The 15,112-nt window shown below is 39.4% G+C and overlaps 1 protein-coding gene across 1 annotated transcript in view; it reads left to right on the top strand.

The window, feature by feature from the left end:
* The window catches only part of LOC120539176 (chloride channel protein C-like), a 58,293-nt gene that overhangs the window by 30,336 nt on the left and 12,845 nt on the right, over positions 1-15,112 (top strand). The window contains exons 7-11 of the mRNA XM_039769005.1: positions 44-238; positions 3,446-3,522; positions 3,737-3,876; positions 6,239-6,410; positions 10,196-10,367. Coding sequence (XP_039624939.1) covers positions 44-238; positions 3,446-3,522; positions 3,737-3,876; positions 6,239-6,410; positions 10,196-10,367 — 756 coding nt within the window. The remainder of the gene's footprint in view (positions 1-43; positions 239-3,445; positions 3,523-3,736; positions 3,877-6,238; positions 6,411-10,195; positions 10,368-15,112) is intronic.

Here is a 15,112-nt window from a genome sequence, read left to right as displayed (position 1 = left end):
GATCAGTATACAGCATTTATCATAATGCTCTTCTGTTTCTTAGGTAAACAATTTTGAAGATATGAGCATATTGGCCTTTATTCCAGCTGTCATCATAGGAATCATAGGAGGACTTCTTGGATCTGCATTTGTCTTCTTGAATATAAACCTAAATAAATTTCGTCGCAAAATGTTTGGGAAGATCAAAAATGTGTATATCAAAAAGTTTTGTCAGCTAATGGAAGTGCAGATAATTCTGGTAGGTCATGTTGATACAAGTGATTCTCTACATGTTCTAATTCTACTCTTTCAGAAGCAGCATCATTGAAAGCCAGAATCACGTGAGTCAGCTTTGGATGTAAAGACAGTTTTTTTGCAAGATCTACTCATACTTACAACAACAGTCACTTATTGGGGCCAGTTTAGAGCTGGCAATTTACCTAACTTTCACACATGTGGAAACCATCAAAAAATCCACAGCAGAACGTGTAATCTTCACACAGACAACGGCTGCAATAGAAGCTGGACCCAAGCCTTTGGAGCTTGAAAATAGCAGTGGCAAACATTTACATAAACATTAATTTGCTTAGCAGATGCTTTTATTCAAAAATGTTTACAAAAGAGGTCAATAGAGATGTTTAATCGAGTAAACATCAGTCTGATAGATTATTTGTGAAAAAAAATATTACAGGACAGGGCTCCAAAATTAATCATTACAAGGAAAGGTCCGTGAACAATATACAAGCTAATTACAATTTCTAGGTTACAAAACTCAGTATCAGTTAGAGAGAAATTCACCAAATAAGAGTGTTCAAACACTTCTTAAACATATTGAGGGAGTCAGAATTTCGAATGGAGGAAGGCAGTTCTTTCCATCATCCAGGAGCTGCACATGAAAAGAGTCTAAAATGAGATTTGATACCACACAGAGAAGGCAGCACCGGGTGCCATTAATCTGCGGACGTGAGTAGCCTTAAATAACTTCATTAGTAAGAACGATTTAATTCTTTTAAATGTAAAGTTTGCCAAATGACATGTTTAGAATTATAAATAATCCCAATATAAATAATTTTTACATGAACCTAGTGTTGGTCATTCCATTCATTTTATGTACATATAAAATTGGGCTTATTACATAACTTTATATGTTTCCTCTGCCATCTATCAACAAGAAAAAAATAACAACTTTGCTTTTTTTGTAAACTGGTGTTGTACTGCATTTCATGTTCTGCTTTAGAAATGTACAGTCATACGCAGTATATTCTGTTTTGGCTTATTTTTTGACTGTCCTCAATTTCTTAACTGCATGCTAAAGAAATGACATGTATCGTGATAATTTTAAAAAAACTCACAGCACCCTTTTCTGCCAATTCTCCCTAAGCTACTTTAATGAAAATAACAATTGTGAACTTGGACCCGGACACAGACAGATGGACAACATAGTTCCACCCAACACACTGTTTATTTACAAGTCATTTACAATAAATACGTGCACTCACAACCCCAGTGCCTCCAGCATCGATTCCCCCAAGTCCAGGCCACACAGTCCTGTGCCTCTCTTTCTCCTCTGCTCTGGGTGCGGAGACGTGCCTCCTCGCAGCTCCGCAGCTGCGGCGATCCTTTGAGCCGCAGCGGCTCCGAATACGCAGCCTCCTCTGCTGCCCCTGCCGCGCTGCCGACAGCCTGTGGCCCGGCGTGCTCCTGCCACGGACGTGGATCCAGTTCGTCCCTCCCTGTAGGAAACAAGGTATGTACGACCCCGAAGGGCCGATTATTGCAGGGCAGGGCACTCAACTCCCGGATCCCGTCATGCCTCGGCCCCTGCCTCGGTGTGGCCTTCTGCGTTGCAACGCCGGCCTGGCTGTCTGTCCCGACAGTGCGACTCTCGGGGCCCGCGGCGCTCCGGCGACCTCGGTTCCTCCTCCGCACCCGGGGATGGCCTTTCTGCGGTCCGACAGCGGTCTCAGGGGTTAACAGCTCCCGCGGGGTTGTGCACGGGCCGCTCTTGCGGCCAGTGTGTGGGGTCCGCTGCTGCGCCGGGCCGTTCACAGAAATATTTGTTATTGATGCAGGTTTCCGCCTTGCACCAGGCGGAGCATCCTGACGACTACGCCACTGTGAACGCTGGCCCGGACACACACAGACGGACATCATAAGTTCACCCAACACACTGTTTATTTACAATTATTTACAATGTTTTGTGCTCACGTGCACCCCCAGTGCCTCTTGCACCGATTCCCCCAATGTCCAGGGCTCACAGTCTCTGTGCCTTCTCTTCCTGGCCGCCTCCAGTCCTCTCCCCAGCTCTGTCTCGCTACCTCCTGACATCCACCAATGACTGGAGGGAGGCGGCCCCTCTTATGGGAACCTAGATGGGTTCCAGCTGCTTCCCGGCAATTAGAGTTGGCCACACCCCTGTGTGGCAGAAGTGCCGGCTGCGCACCCGGAAGCCGTCTGGGTGTCCCCTGTCGTCTTCCCCGCCACACTTCCTGGTGTGGCGGAAGTGCCGGGCTCCCGGGATAAATAGGCAATGGGGCGCGGGTCCCTACAGGGCTGGGCTTCCAAGCCCCCTACCCGTGGCCTCCTGCATAACCAGGACGGACGCCCCCTCTCGGTCTGGAGGAGGCACACGCCCTCCTCTGGTCCTCCAAGGGGTCCCGGCCGGGGACCACACAATACATAAAAATATATTAAATGAAATATTAATTTTTAACAATTACTGAAATTCTTATATTGATAACTGTGTATGATTTGCCCTATTAAAACCACCAGTTTAAATCTAATCTGTTTTTGTGCTGAATACATGGAGTACTTTCAATTAATATCAGTTTCAGTTTGACTGATGTGTTTCATGCTTGTTCAAACTGATTACTGATTTGAAACAGTCAATACTTCAGAAAGCTTGCAATTGCCCTTGAATGACATCTTTGTTTAAATTAGTATGTTTGTAATTTCATGTGATGAATGTTTACCACACAGTAAACCTGTAATGCCAGCTTTGACAAACACCCAAAACCATTATGACTTATTTTTATGAATTCTGTTGTCTTTGTTATGGTTAGCCCTGGTGCCTCACAACTCCAGTATCCAAGTTCAGGTCCCAGCTTGGTCACTTGTCATTTGTCCAAGTGGGTTGATCTGTGGGTCCTCCAGTTGTTCTTCCACATCCCAGTGGTGTGCAAGTTAGATTAACTGGTAACTCTAAATTGTCTCAGTATAAGTGTGCCCTGTGATGGGCTGGTGCTCCAGCCAGGACTGATTCTTCTAGAATAAGCACCAGGATGAAAATAAATGTATGTTGCTTTTCTTCTAGACAAATCCAGTGATTTTTGTGTACCCCTCCAATGGTTTAAAATGTGTTTTCAAATTTTTAAAATTTTAATAAAGTAGTTTTTTAATTAATTATTATTTAATTAATTAATTATTAATTATTAGTTAATAATGTAATTATGTTTTTTTTCTTTAGCTGCTGACACTTACTGTTACAATCTATGTGCCAAGTTTCTTTCCGTGCACTTCAGCTGACAATTATGAATTACCTACGTAAGTTTTTCTATTTAATTTGTTTATTTGTTATCTTTATTAAAGTTCCAAGAAAAATACATTTCAATGTCATATTTTTGATTTTGTTTTTGAATTATACTGAAAATATCGAAGCCAACAAATGTGTCAGAGCATTTATAAAAAACTAAATCCTTTTATCATTATTGTTTGCACTCATTATAATAATGCATACTGTATTCTGATTTTATTTCAGTTTAATAAATGAATCCATGCAGTTGAACACATCTGATGTGATTATAGACAAGAATACATTTTACCTATTCAATTGTCCAAAAGGGCTTTCATGGAAAGGACCAAATGGAGAAATATTTTCTAACAGAACTATAAATCAAGGTAAAATATAATATATATGATTCTTAATAAAACTACAATATATATGAGACCTAATATAAATCAAAGTTTCTATGAATAGTAGAAGAAAGTTAACTGTAACTCTGACAAATATCATATAGGGAAATGGGGAGGACATGTTAGTTCAGTAATAAAGATACTCTAAATGTTATGTACACAGGACCATCAAAGATCATCTTATTCAGAAAAATTCAAATGATTGGCTCTTTTGATGTGTAGTTGTACATACTGCACTGTATATATTCAAGCATTTTGTAAACCTCTTCTCTAAGACACTGAACTGTATTTCATAAGGTAGGCAATTCCGCACCACTGCTTCATTATGCACCCTGGAGCAAGTCAGTTAACTTTCTGTCAGGGATCCAGATTTTAAAATATCTACAGTGTAAATAAATTCAGCCTCAGACACTCAAAAAGGTTTGAGATAGCTGCCCATATATTATACCTGGCTGCAAAGGTTTAACTTAGCACTGAAGTGCACAGGTCGAGTTCTCAATTTGAACTGATTTTTTAAGACAAAATGGCGTCTTTATAGACCAGATCCCAGAAGTGATGTCATCTTCAATGAGTGATGTTTCAAGATGGTGCCCGAACTTGAAGTAGCATCTTTTACGGTGCTGAAACCGGAAGTGACGTGTTTGGGGCTGCCAGAAGTGATGACTTTGAAGAAACATCAGGCAGGTTTTCCCGTATTTGGTCTGCAGAGAGAACAGAGGAAGGTTTAGCACACCCCGCCACCCCCTGGCCTGGCATGGAATTACAGTACCTACTTTTGGTCCACTCAGCTTCCTCCTATTTGCATGTGTGTGACAACAGTATAGAAATTGCCTATATTTTAAAATCTTCATGCAGTTTGTAAACTGTACAAAGGCCTGAAACATATATAAACTAAATCACAAGATCCTAATTTATAGATGCTCAAAATTATTACTTAGTACCTATTCTATAAAAAGCATGTTTATTCAAATGCTGCAAAAAAAGAAAAAGAATGTACCTTAGTAAAGTGAAAATTAAAAAATATACTTTGCTATAATTAAGCTATTAAAATAAAAATAAATATGAAAACATCTGTCTAAATGATAGAGGGCTGATGTAGTTAACTGTGCAGAACAACACACACAGATTTAATAAAATCTTGGGCATGACAAATTTAATTTTAAATTATTACAATAAAGTATAAGTGGCACGGTGGTGCAGTGGGTAGCGCTGCTGCATCACAGTTAGGAGACCCAGGTTCCCTTACCGGGTCCTCCCTGCACGGAGTTTGCATGTTCTCCCCTTGTCTACGTGGGTTTCCTCTGGATGCTCCGGTTTCCTCCCACAGTCCAAAGACATGCAGGTTAGGTGCATTGGCGATTCTAAATTGTCCTTATTGTGTGCATGCTGTGTGAGTGTGTATGTGTGTGTGCCCTGCGGTGGGCTGGCGCCCTGCTTGGGGATTTATTCCTGCCTTGCGCCCTGTGTTGGCTGGGGTTGGCTCCAGCAGACCCGCATGACCCTGTAGTTAGGATATAGCGGGTTAGATAATGGATGGAAGGACAATAAAGTATACAACAAATAATTGATTCCAAAAAACCTAGGGTCAGTTTATTTACTAGTTTAGCAATGAAACTTTCACATTAAAGGTTTACATTAGATAACATTACATTCCATGCCTGGGTTGTGGGGCAGCTGGAGTCTGTCCTAGAAGCCATTGAGCGCAGGGCAGGAACAACACTGATACATGGCAGCAGTCTACCACAATGTGACCACACACACACACACACGCAAATGCATGGTAGGGCATATTTTGCATAGCTTTGGACTGTAGGAGGAAACCCACTCGGATACTGAGAGAACATACAAATTCCATGCGTAGAACACACAGAATGTAGTCTGCACCACCATGCTGCCCTATTCACAAGCCCCATTAATCCATTTCAGGGTCATAGATGGCAAGAGTCTTTGGCTGAATAGGATGGCAGTCTGCAACACAGCACACTCATGTACACACGTAATCAACCACATTCTCAGAGGACCAATCAGAAATTCATCCAACAAGTATGTCTTTGGGATGTTGGAGAAACATGAAGTGATGAAGTCTTGGATTCAAGCCTTATATTTTAGGGCTGTAAACATCACAACAGTGTTGACGAGAAAAAGCCATTCAGTCCAACAATGCTTGATGACCAAAAACCAATGCTAACCACTTGGCTTCCATGTCACCCACTTTTCATTACAATTATTATTACTGGTATTAAAGCTGTTAAATAGTCATTTAGTTTATTTAGTTTTATTTGACAATTGTTCTTATGAATTTTTGTGTAATCTCTAAAAAAATGTTTTTGTTTTCATTTATTCATAGTTGCAGCCCTTCTGGTGGAAAATGGCAGAAATGGCATTACTTACCTGTTTAACAGAGATTTTCCAGAGCTCTTTGGCTACCCAGCTCTCTTCATTGGACTAGCTTCCTATTTCTTCTTCTCTTGTTGGGCAGCTGGCTCTGCTTTAGCAGGTGGTCTTGTAGTACCCATGTTGTAAGTATCAAATCACATCCTTTGTTCATGGTGCATTTTAGTTTATATTTCAAACCTCTCGTAGTCTCAAACAGAAATTTTCTACAAAAGATGGACTTTAAGGAAACTAAAGTGTATTACTTCTTTGATTGTGAAACTTTTTGTTTATAAAATAACTTTGGTTGGATTTTGTTTAAACTTTTAACTGCATGCTAAAAAATGACATGTGTGGTGATAATTTTTAAAAAAGTCACAGCTCCCTGCTCTGCTGCTTTTTACTTTGAGGTAACTAATAAAAGTCAACATTCCATGCTAAACTGAAAGTTTAACCTTCGTTTCCAAATTAAACAAATGAAAATAATGGAAAAACAAAGCCAAACAGAAACAGAAACAACTGTGAACATTAACAGTCCTTCAGTTACTTTTTGCATCATCTCTTACAGTAACTATTGCTTGATACTTGAGCCTCTGAAGCTGTAGATGCAGGATGTTATCTCACTCCTGCTTAAGGGCCTAATGAAGTTGTGATTCATTGGAAGGTCCTGTCTGTGGAGTTCTTGTTCCAGGGCATCCCAAAAATACTCTGTGGTGTTCACGTGGTAGACATTAACATCTTAATTAAAGAAACAAACTTATCCGCTACCAGAACCAGTTTGATTAAACCTTTTTCAGTCAGTAATCAAGCCGGAGAAAGCTTGTCCATCTGTGTCATTTATTCACCCTTACAGCACCATGCTGAAGAGGAAGCATCCATCACAGTAGTCTGTTACAGTATGGTCAGAATGATCAAAAAGTATAGGGTCAGGTTTATATTTATAGATTTCTAAATTCGCATAACCATGCTGAATTAATGCTTACATATCATACTTTCATTGGTTAAAAGACATGAGATGCTTTAGCATAAAACACAACCAGACTAAAATAAAAGTATTTCTCTATTATATCCTTGTTCTGCAGTATCTCTTAAATCCAGCTCAAATTCTTTTATGAAAACTGTATATGTACCAATTAGGAAATCTTACAAGGTTCATGAAAGAACATTACATCAGCCAGTTTCTTGAACCATCCGCCTGGAACATTCCGCTTCTTCTACTTAACCATTTTAATAGTCTCTTCATTACATTTCTAATACAAATGCTTATATATTTCAATATTTATATCGTCAACTACTTTTACTTCTGAATTATTCTCTCACATTAACGACAGGAGAAAAGCAGCACCTGCATGCCAGTATTTCTCAAGACAATGGTGACGGCAGAAGCTGTGTGATTTGGCATTGCCATCCTGTAGGTTCAGTTAGATAAGCTTTGAATTAAGGCCTTTTTGTAATAGAACAGATCGACCATTGTTCCACATGTCTCTCCATGAGCAAAAGGACATGTAATGAGCCTTTATGTATTTGGCAAGCTGCAGTGCTGTTTGTTGGGCTAAAGAATGACAACTCAAGCTATACCTGGGTTGGGTTTCTTTTTTCATTGGTATACATAGATGCACACACATGGGTCTACTTGTTTCTGATTTTAAGTTTTCCATCAAAATCCCTGTTTAGTGTTATCTGCAGTCTTAACCATCTTGAGACTTATCTTTGAGGGCCCCATTAATAACAAAATCTTCTTCTTCCATATTTTGCTGTCCTCTGCATCTTGCACTGTCACACCCACCACCTGTATGTCCTCTCTCATCACATTCATAAACTTTCTCTTAGATCTTCTTTTTTTCCTCTTACCTGGTAGCTAAATCCTTAACATCCTTCTTCCAATATACCCAGCATCTCTCTTCTGCACATGTCCAAACCAATGCAAACTCACCTTTCTGACTTTGTCTACCAACCGTCCAACCTGAGCTGACCCTCTAATACACTCATTTCTAATCCTGGCCATCCTTGTCACACCCAATGCAAATCTTAACATCTTTAACTCTGCCACCTCCAGCTCTGTGTCCTGTCTTTCCATTAGTACCATTGCCTCCAACCCATATACAGTTGTGCTTGAAAGTTTGTGAACTCTTTAGAATTTTCTATATTTCTGCATAAATATGACATAAAACATCATCAGATTTTCACTCAAGTCCTAAAAGTAGATAAAGAGAAGCCAGTTAAACAAATGAGACAAAAATATTATACTTGGTCATTTATTTATTACGGAAAATGATCGAATATTACATATTTGTGAGTGGCAAAAGTATGTTAAACTTTGCTTTCAGTATCTGGTGTGACCCCCCCTTTGCAGCAATAACTGCAACTAAACATTTACAGTATCTTTAGATCATTCCTGCACACCAGCTTGGAGGAATTTTAGCCCATTCCTCCGTACAGAACAGCTTCAACTCTGGTATGTTGGTGGGTTTCCTCACATTAACTGCTCGCTTCAGGTCCTTCCACAACATTTCGATTGGATTAAGGTCAGGACTTTGACTTGGCCATTCCAAAACATTAACTTTATTCTTCTTTAACCATTCTTTGGTAGAACGACTTGTGTGCTTAGGGTCATTGTCTTGCTGCATGACCCACCTTCTCTTGAGAGTCAGTTCATGGACAGATGTCCTGACATTTTCCTTTAGAATTCTCTGATTTAATTCAGAATTCATTGTTCCATCAATGAAGGCAAGCCATCCTGGCCCAGATGCAACAAAACAGGCCCAAACCATGATACTACCACCACCATGTTTCACAGATGGGATAAAGTTCTTATGCTGGAATGCAGTGTTTTCCCTTCTTCAAAAATAACACTTTTCATTTAAACCAAAAAGTTCTATTTTGGTCTCATCCGTCCACAAAACATTCTTCCAATAGCCTTCTGGTTTGTCCACGTGATCTTTAGTAAACTGCAGACGAGCAGCAATGTTTTCTTTGGAGAGCAGTGACTTTCTCCTTGCAACCCTGACATACATACCATTGTTGTTCAGTGTTCTCCTGATGGTGGACCCATGAACATGAACATTAGCCAATGTGAGAGAGGCCTTCAGTTGCTTAGAAGTTACCCTGGGGTTCTTTGTGACCTCGCCGACTATTACACGCCTTGCTCCTGGAGTGATCTTTGTTGGTCGACCACTCTTGGCGAGGGTAACAATGGTCTTGAATTTCCTCCATTTGTACACAATCTGTCTGACTGTGAATTGGTGGAGTCCAAACTCTTTAGAGATGGTTTTGTAACCTTTTCCAGCCTGATGAGCATCAACAACTCTTTTTCTGAGATCCTCAGAAATCTCCATTGTTTGTGCCATGATACACTTCCACAACATGTGTTGTGAAGAGCAGACTTTGATAGATCTCTGTTCTTTAAATAACACAGGGTGCCCACTAACACCTGATTGTCATCCCATTAATTGAAAACACCCGACTCGAATTTCACCTTCAAACTAACTGCTAATCCTAGAGGGTCACATACTTTTGCCACTCACAAATATGTAATATTCAATCATTTTCCTCAATAAATAAATGACCAAGTATAATATTTTTGTCTCATTTGTTTAACTGGTTTCTCTTTATCTACCTTTAGGACTTGAGTGAAAATCTGATGATGTTTTATGTCATATTTATGCAGAAATATAGAAAATTCTAAAGGGTTCACAAACTTTCAAGCACAACTGTACATCTACAGTGCACCTTTAACTCCCATTTCCCATCTGGGACCTTAACAAGGGTTTTTGAAAATCAAGATAAATAATATAATATGTTAACTTACCTGTAACATATTTAAGGCTAAATGTCCTTAACTTACTTACTAACTTTTTATTGATAAATACTACAGCAATATTGCTTCTATCATTTAGCAATGTTAAAGTTTGCAGTTTTTTTTTTGTCATAGATACACTGGAGCACTTTATGGAAGAATTGTTGGGATGTCAACGATTTCTATTTTTGGAATACCAACAGATAGATATGGAGCTTGGATTAATCCTGGGTTGTTTGCAACAATTGGAGCAGCCTCATACATGAGTGGTGTGACGCGCATCACAATTTCACTCACTGTTCTAATGGTAATGTTGTATGGCACCTGCTTTGCCTCATACACACAGATCTTTTTTATTGCCAGAAAATAAGAAGTGATAGCAATAATAATGCTCATTAACATAAATGGCTAACTTGCACAACCTGAATTCATAAATCTAAGTTAATGTTGCCTTAATAAACAATTAAAAGAATACAATACACAACTTTCAATTTTCCTGGGAACAAGGGTTTTCTTAAATATAATGCATATGCAATAGTGGATAGACCTGGGGCTGGAAGAGAACTGTACCATATTAGCCATTGTGGATGCAATGAGAAGTCAAGCAAAGTGATGTTTATTGGCTAACTACAAAGATTGCAATATGCAAGCTTTCAAGGCCTGAAGAATGGGCCTTAATTGCCTTGAGAGCTCCCATATTGTAAACTTTATAGTTAGCCAATAAAAGGTATCATTTTGCTTGCTTCTCATACTGTTAGCAGTAGAGTGTTGTACCATATTAGCCATATATAGATACAGGAGAAAGTAGGGTGAAATGACACCTTTTATTGGCTAACTAAACAGATTACAAATGCAAGCTTTCAAGGCAGCTAAAGCCCCTTCATCAGGCAAGGTATAACAAAGAAACTGAAAAATATTCTAGCTTATATTGGAACAGCAAAGTGATTTTTTTGTTTCATCTTAACAACCTTTTTGTTCAAATGTTAGCAAAATTAGTGAACCTTAGATGAATTAACCGTGAAAGAAGAGAACAATGAACTAATAAAATATAGAGATAAGATAACCATCACTAGAGAGTCTGAAACTCTATGTGTGGCTCAGCAACAAGTGGCACATTTCCCTGCCTACAGAACAAGTGTGGCACCTGTGCACATATCTGCACGACAGATCAAGTAGTTATACCACATTGCTAGCAGGAGCAAAAAATAAAGGGTTCGTTCACATACAAATCTACTAATGTGGTCTACCTAATCATGTGCATAAGGTGCCCCAACACTGGACTGTATGTAGAGGAAACTGGTCAGACACTGCGCCAGCGAATGAACTCACATAGATTTCATATCAATCAGAACAGCGTTGATCTTCCTTTGGCAGCACACTTTAACAGTAATGGCCACAGCATAAAGGATCTGAGGGTTACTGTGCTTATGGGTAATTTCAAGACTCAACAGGTGCGGAGAAAATGGGAATACAAACTTATGCCTAAATTCATCCAACCATCCATCCATTATCCAACCCGCTATATCCTAACTACAGGGTCACGGGGGTCTGCTGGGGCCAATCCCAGCCAACACAGGGCGCAAGGCAGGAAACAAACCCCGGGCAGGGCACCAGCCCAGCACAGATGCTTAAATTCAATACTCTACAAAATGGTCTGAGTAGAGACAAGAGTTTTGTGACCAGATATGTGGACTAACAGCTAACTACATCAGAGGCCTCTCTTACAGACAATGCGCTTCAAAAAAAACCTTACAGGACTTTCTCTAGTGATGGTTATCTTATCTCTGCGTTATATTAGTTCATTGTTCTCTTCTTTCTGGGTTAATTCATCTAAGGTTCATTCATTTTGCTAACATTTGAACAAAAAGGTTGTTGAGGTGAAAGAAAAAAAAATCACTTTGCTGTCCCAATATAAGCTGGAGTATTTTTCAATTTCTTTGTTACACCTATCCTGATGAAGGGGCCTTAGCTGCCTCAAAAGCTTGCATTTGTAATCTATTTAGTTAGCCAATAAAGGTGTAATTTCACCCTACTTCCTTCTCAAACTGTTAGTGAAACAGCCTAAGATAAAGTGTAGTCTTTTGCAAATATTTACCTACTGTTACTGCTTATTACCATTATTGTCACTCTTTGTGAAGGACTTCTGCAAATGTTTACTCAGATTAATGTACATTGGATTTATTGTTACTTTTGTGAAGGATGGATAAAAATTTACTGTATCTGTTAAATGCAGTAATAACAAACAAATTGATGGGTGGTGATCCAACATCGGGATCTTCGTGTCAGAAAGCACTTAACGGTGTGCCCACTGATGCCACTGGACTGAAATGATAAATTCATACTTTGAATGCAGGCTTTGCAAGGCAAATATTACAGTCATCTAGAATTTCACAACTAAAACAAATATGATAAGCAATGACACATCCATCATGTAAATGTATTTGTATATATAGGTTTTGTGGGTTTATATAGAGTCTGTGCAACTCTAACCCAGATAAAGGTGCCCATAAATCCAGAACTTTGGAAATAGTAAAGATCATATTCAGGAAATAAAAGGGATCCAAAAACAACAAAAAAGATAAAACTAACCTTAACTGCCCCACTAGTCCTCCTGCATCAGGTTTAAGTCCATCTCTGTCTTGTCCAAAATCACTGTGATGCAAGCACAATTACTACAATCTTTCTTCTGCTGTTTCTCCAATTTCCCTCCCACTCAAGCCTTTGCCCCCAAATACCTCTTCATAAGAACATAATACATTTGAAGAACAACAGACCATTTACTCCATCAATCTAATTTTTTAACTAATAGCTGAGCTGTCCCTATATCTCTATCCCATCCCATATGTCTCTCATTTTCTATTACCTTTCTCTTATTTCGTTGTCTATGGAGTAATTATACTGTATCATGGGCTCCTTTCCAAAATATATGTCCATTTATCCACACTAGCACTTGGAATACCTGTGCAATAACATAACATGTTCAAACTCATTCATTGTAATTCAGGTTCATGGTAGGCTGGAGGCAATTCTGACAGCATCGGTGCTACTCAGGAACGAGTAATGGACAAAGTGCCATTATGATCCAATCATGCACATTTCCACACTCAAACTCACACCAGGCCAATTTAGAATCACCAATTAACATATCTTGCATGTTTATTATGCAGAATGGAAACCACATTACCTGAGGAAAAGTCTTCTCATTCAAAAGGCGAATATGAGAACTGCATACAGACAGCAACCAGGCATGGAAAACAAATGCAGGATGATCTGTCCTTGAGGAAGCACTGCTAACTAACCACTACACCTCCATGCTGCTTACAGATATATATGTACACGGAGAAGGAACAGATTCAGGTTAAAAGACTGTCTGTCCAATAGATAACAGGGCATGATCTCAGGTTGGGAGCAAAGATTGCATTGACAATTTACAGTAAGGCCACCTATTCTGGGGCAAGACCCAAAGTGGCCACTTGGGTGGCAAGTGAATGACCCACTTCTCCTATAAGACAAGGGTCTTTATACTTAGGCACCCTTTTTTGTTTCCCTACTGTTTTTTTTGCTACAATGCTGTATAGTTTTAACTTTTATGTATTGTGTTAAGTTATTTAATATATTCCATCCATCCATCCATCCATCATCCAGCCCGCTATATCCTAACTACAGGGTCACAGGGGTTTGCTGGAGCCAATCCCAGCCAAGACAGGGCACAAGGCAGGAAAAAAACCCCGGGCAGGGTGCCATCCCACCACAGTTATTTAATATATTCCCATGAAAAACCAGACATGGAACCTTCTTTAAGCAGAGTTGAATCTCTTTTATTGCCAAAAGAGTCCAGTAGCCATTTTGTGTCTTAATTGGATTGTTTTCCATTCTGGGATGCCTTTAGCTGCTTCTTAAGCAGATTTCAGTCTCTTTCAGTGAAGTATGGCATACTGCCATTTTTTTCAGATTTTCACTGCTGAGGTGTGTCCAAGATGATGTACTTCTGGGTTTAAGCTGTGAAGAGCAGAACAGGCCCTGAGGCACCATGAGTTCTCAACACCCTTTGGTTCTCCTGGTGCTCCCAGCGCATTTGGAAAAGGAGACTAATAGAAATGTAACAAGGATCAGATACCTTCAATGTGCAGTTTTTGTGTTGGATTCTAATCTACACTGTATTGCCCCAATGTGTTTGGGGATATGTTAGTGTGTGCCCTACAATAGATAAGTCAAAGAGAACCTGTCACAAGGAGAGCATCCCCCGCTTCAATTATGATACCAACTAAAGGTCACTGTGGACACAAATGCATGTGTACTGTCAAGGCAAATAGTTAATAGCAAAGTTTGCTATGGTTGATCACATTTCCTTAAATCAAGCAAAAGTAAGATGATATTTACAAAACCAAGAAAATAAGTAGCAATATTAGCACAGAAGATTACTGTCAGTTATGAAGGACCCCAGCCATTCTGCAATGGCACTTCTCTTTTCTTCCTTGCAGTAAGCAGGTCAGGTCCTTCACCACAAAAAAAAACCAAAAAAAACTTTTATCCCAATGCTAACATGCATTAATACTGCAATATCAGTGCTGCCACTCACCAGTTGTTGTTTGATTCCTATCTTACAATGTCACTTTTCTGTATACTTAATGTACATATTGGTAAGATCCATTATATTGATTGTAGGAAATATTGTTGTGTGTTGCACTGATTGCTGTGTGCTGTTGTTGCTATTCATCAAAACAACAAAAGAAGCCATCCATGTTTTTCTCTTTTAATTGTGTTGTTCAATGTCTGAATGTCAGAAATGCTAAACTGTTAATGTCTGATGGTGGAAGTCTAGGTCTGTTGGGTGGCATTCAAGAAAAAAATGACACTCTTTACTATGTGTACACAACAAAGAGCTTCTTTGAACTTGTACTTGCTAAAGGCCTTAGTAGCCTAGAAAAAGAAAGCCTGTGCAGCTAAAGGAAGAAGGAGAGGGAATTAGGAGACTCTGAGTGGCATAATGTTAAGTATGTTACTCTGTTTTTAGTAGTGAAGTTTGGCACATGATATCTGGGCCTAGTAAAT

Source organism: Polypterus senegalus, chromosome 11 (assembly GCF_016835505.1).
Source record: "Polypterus senegalus isolate Bchr_013 chromosome 11, ASM1683550v1, whole genome shotgun sequence".
Classification (NCBI taxonomy): Eukaryota; Metazoa; Chordata; class Cladistia; order Polypteriformes; family Polypteridae; genus Polypterus; species Polypterus senegalus.
This window is presented reverse-complemented; position numbering and strand designations above follow the sequence as displayed.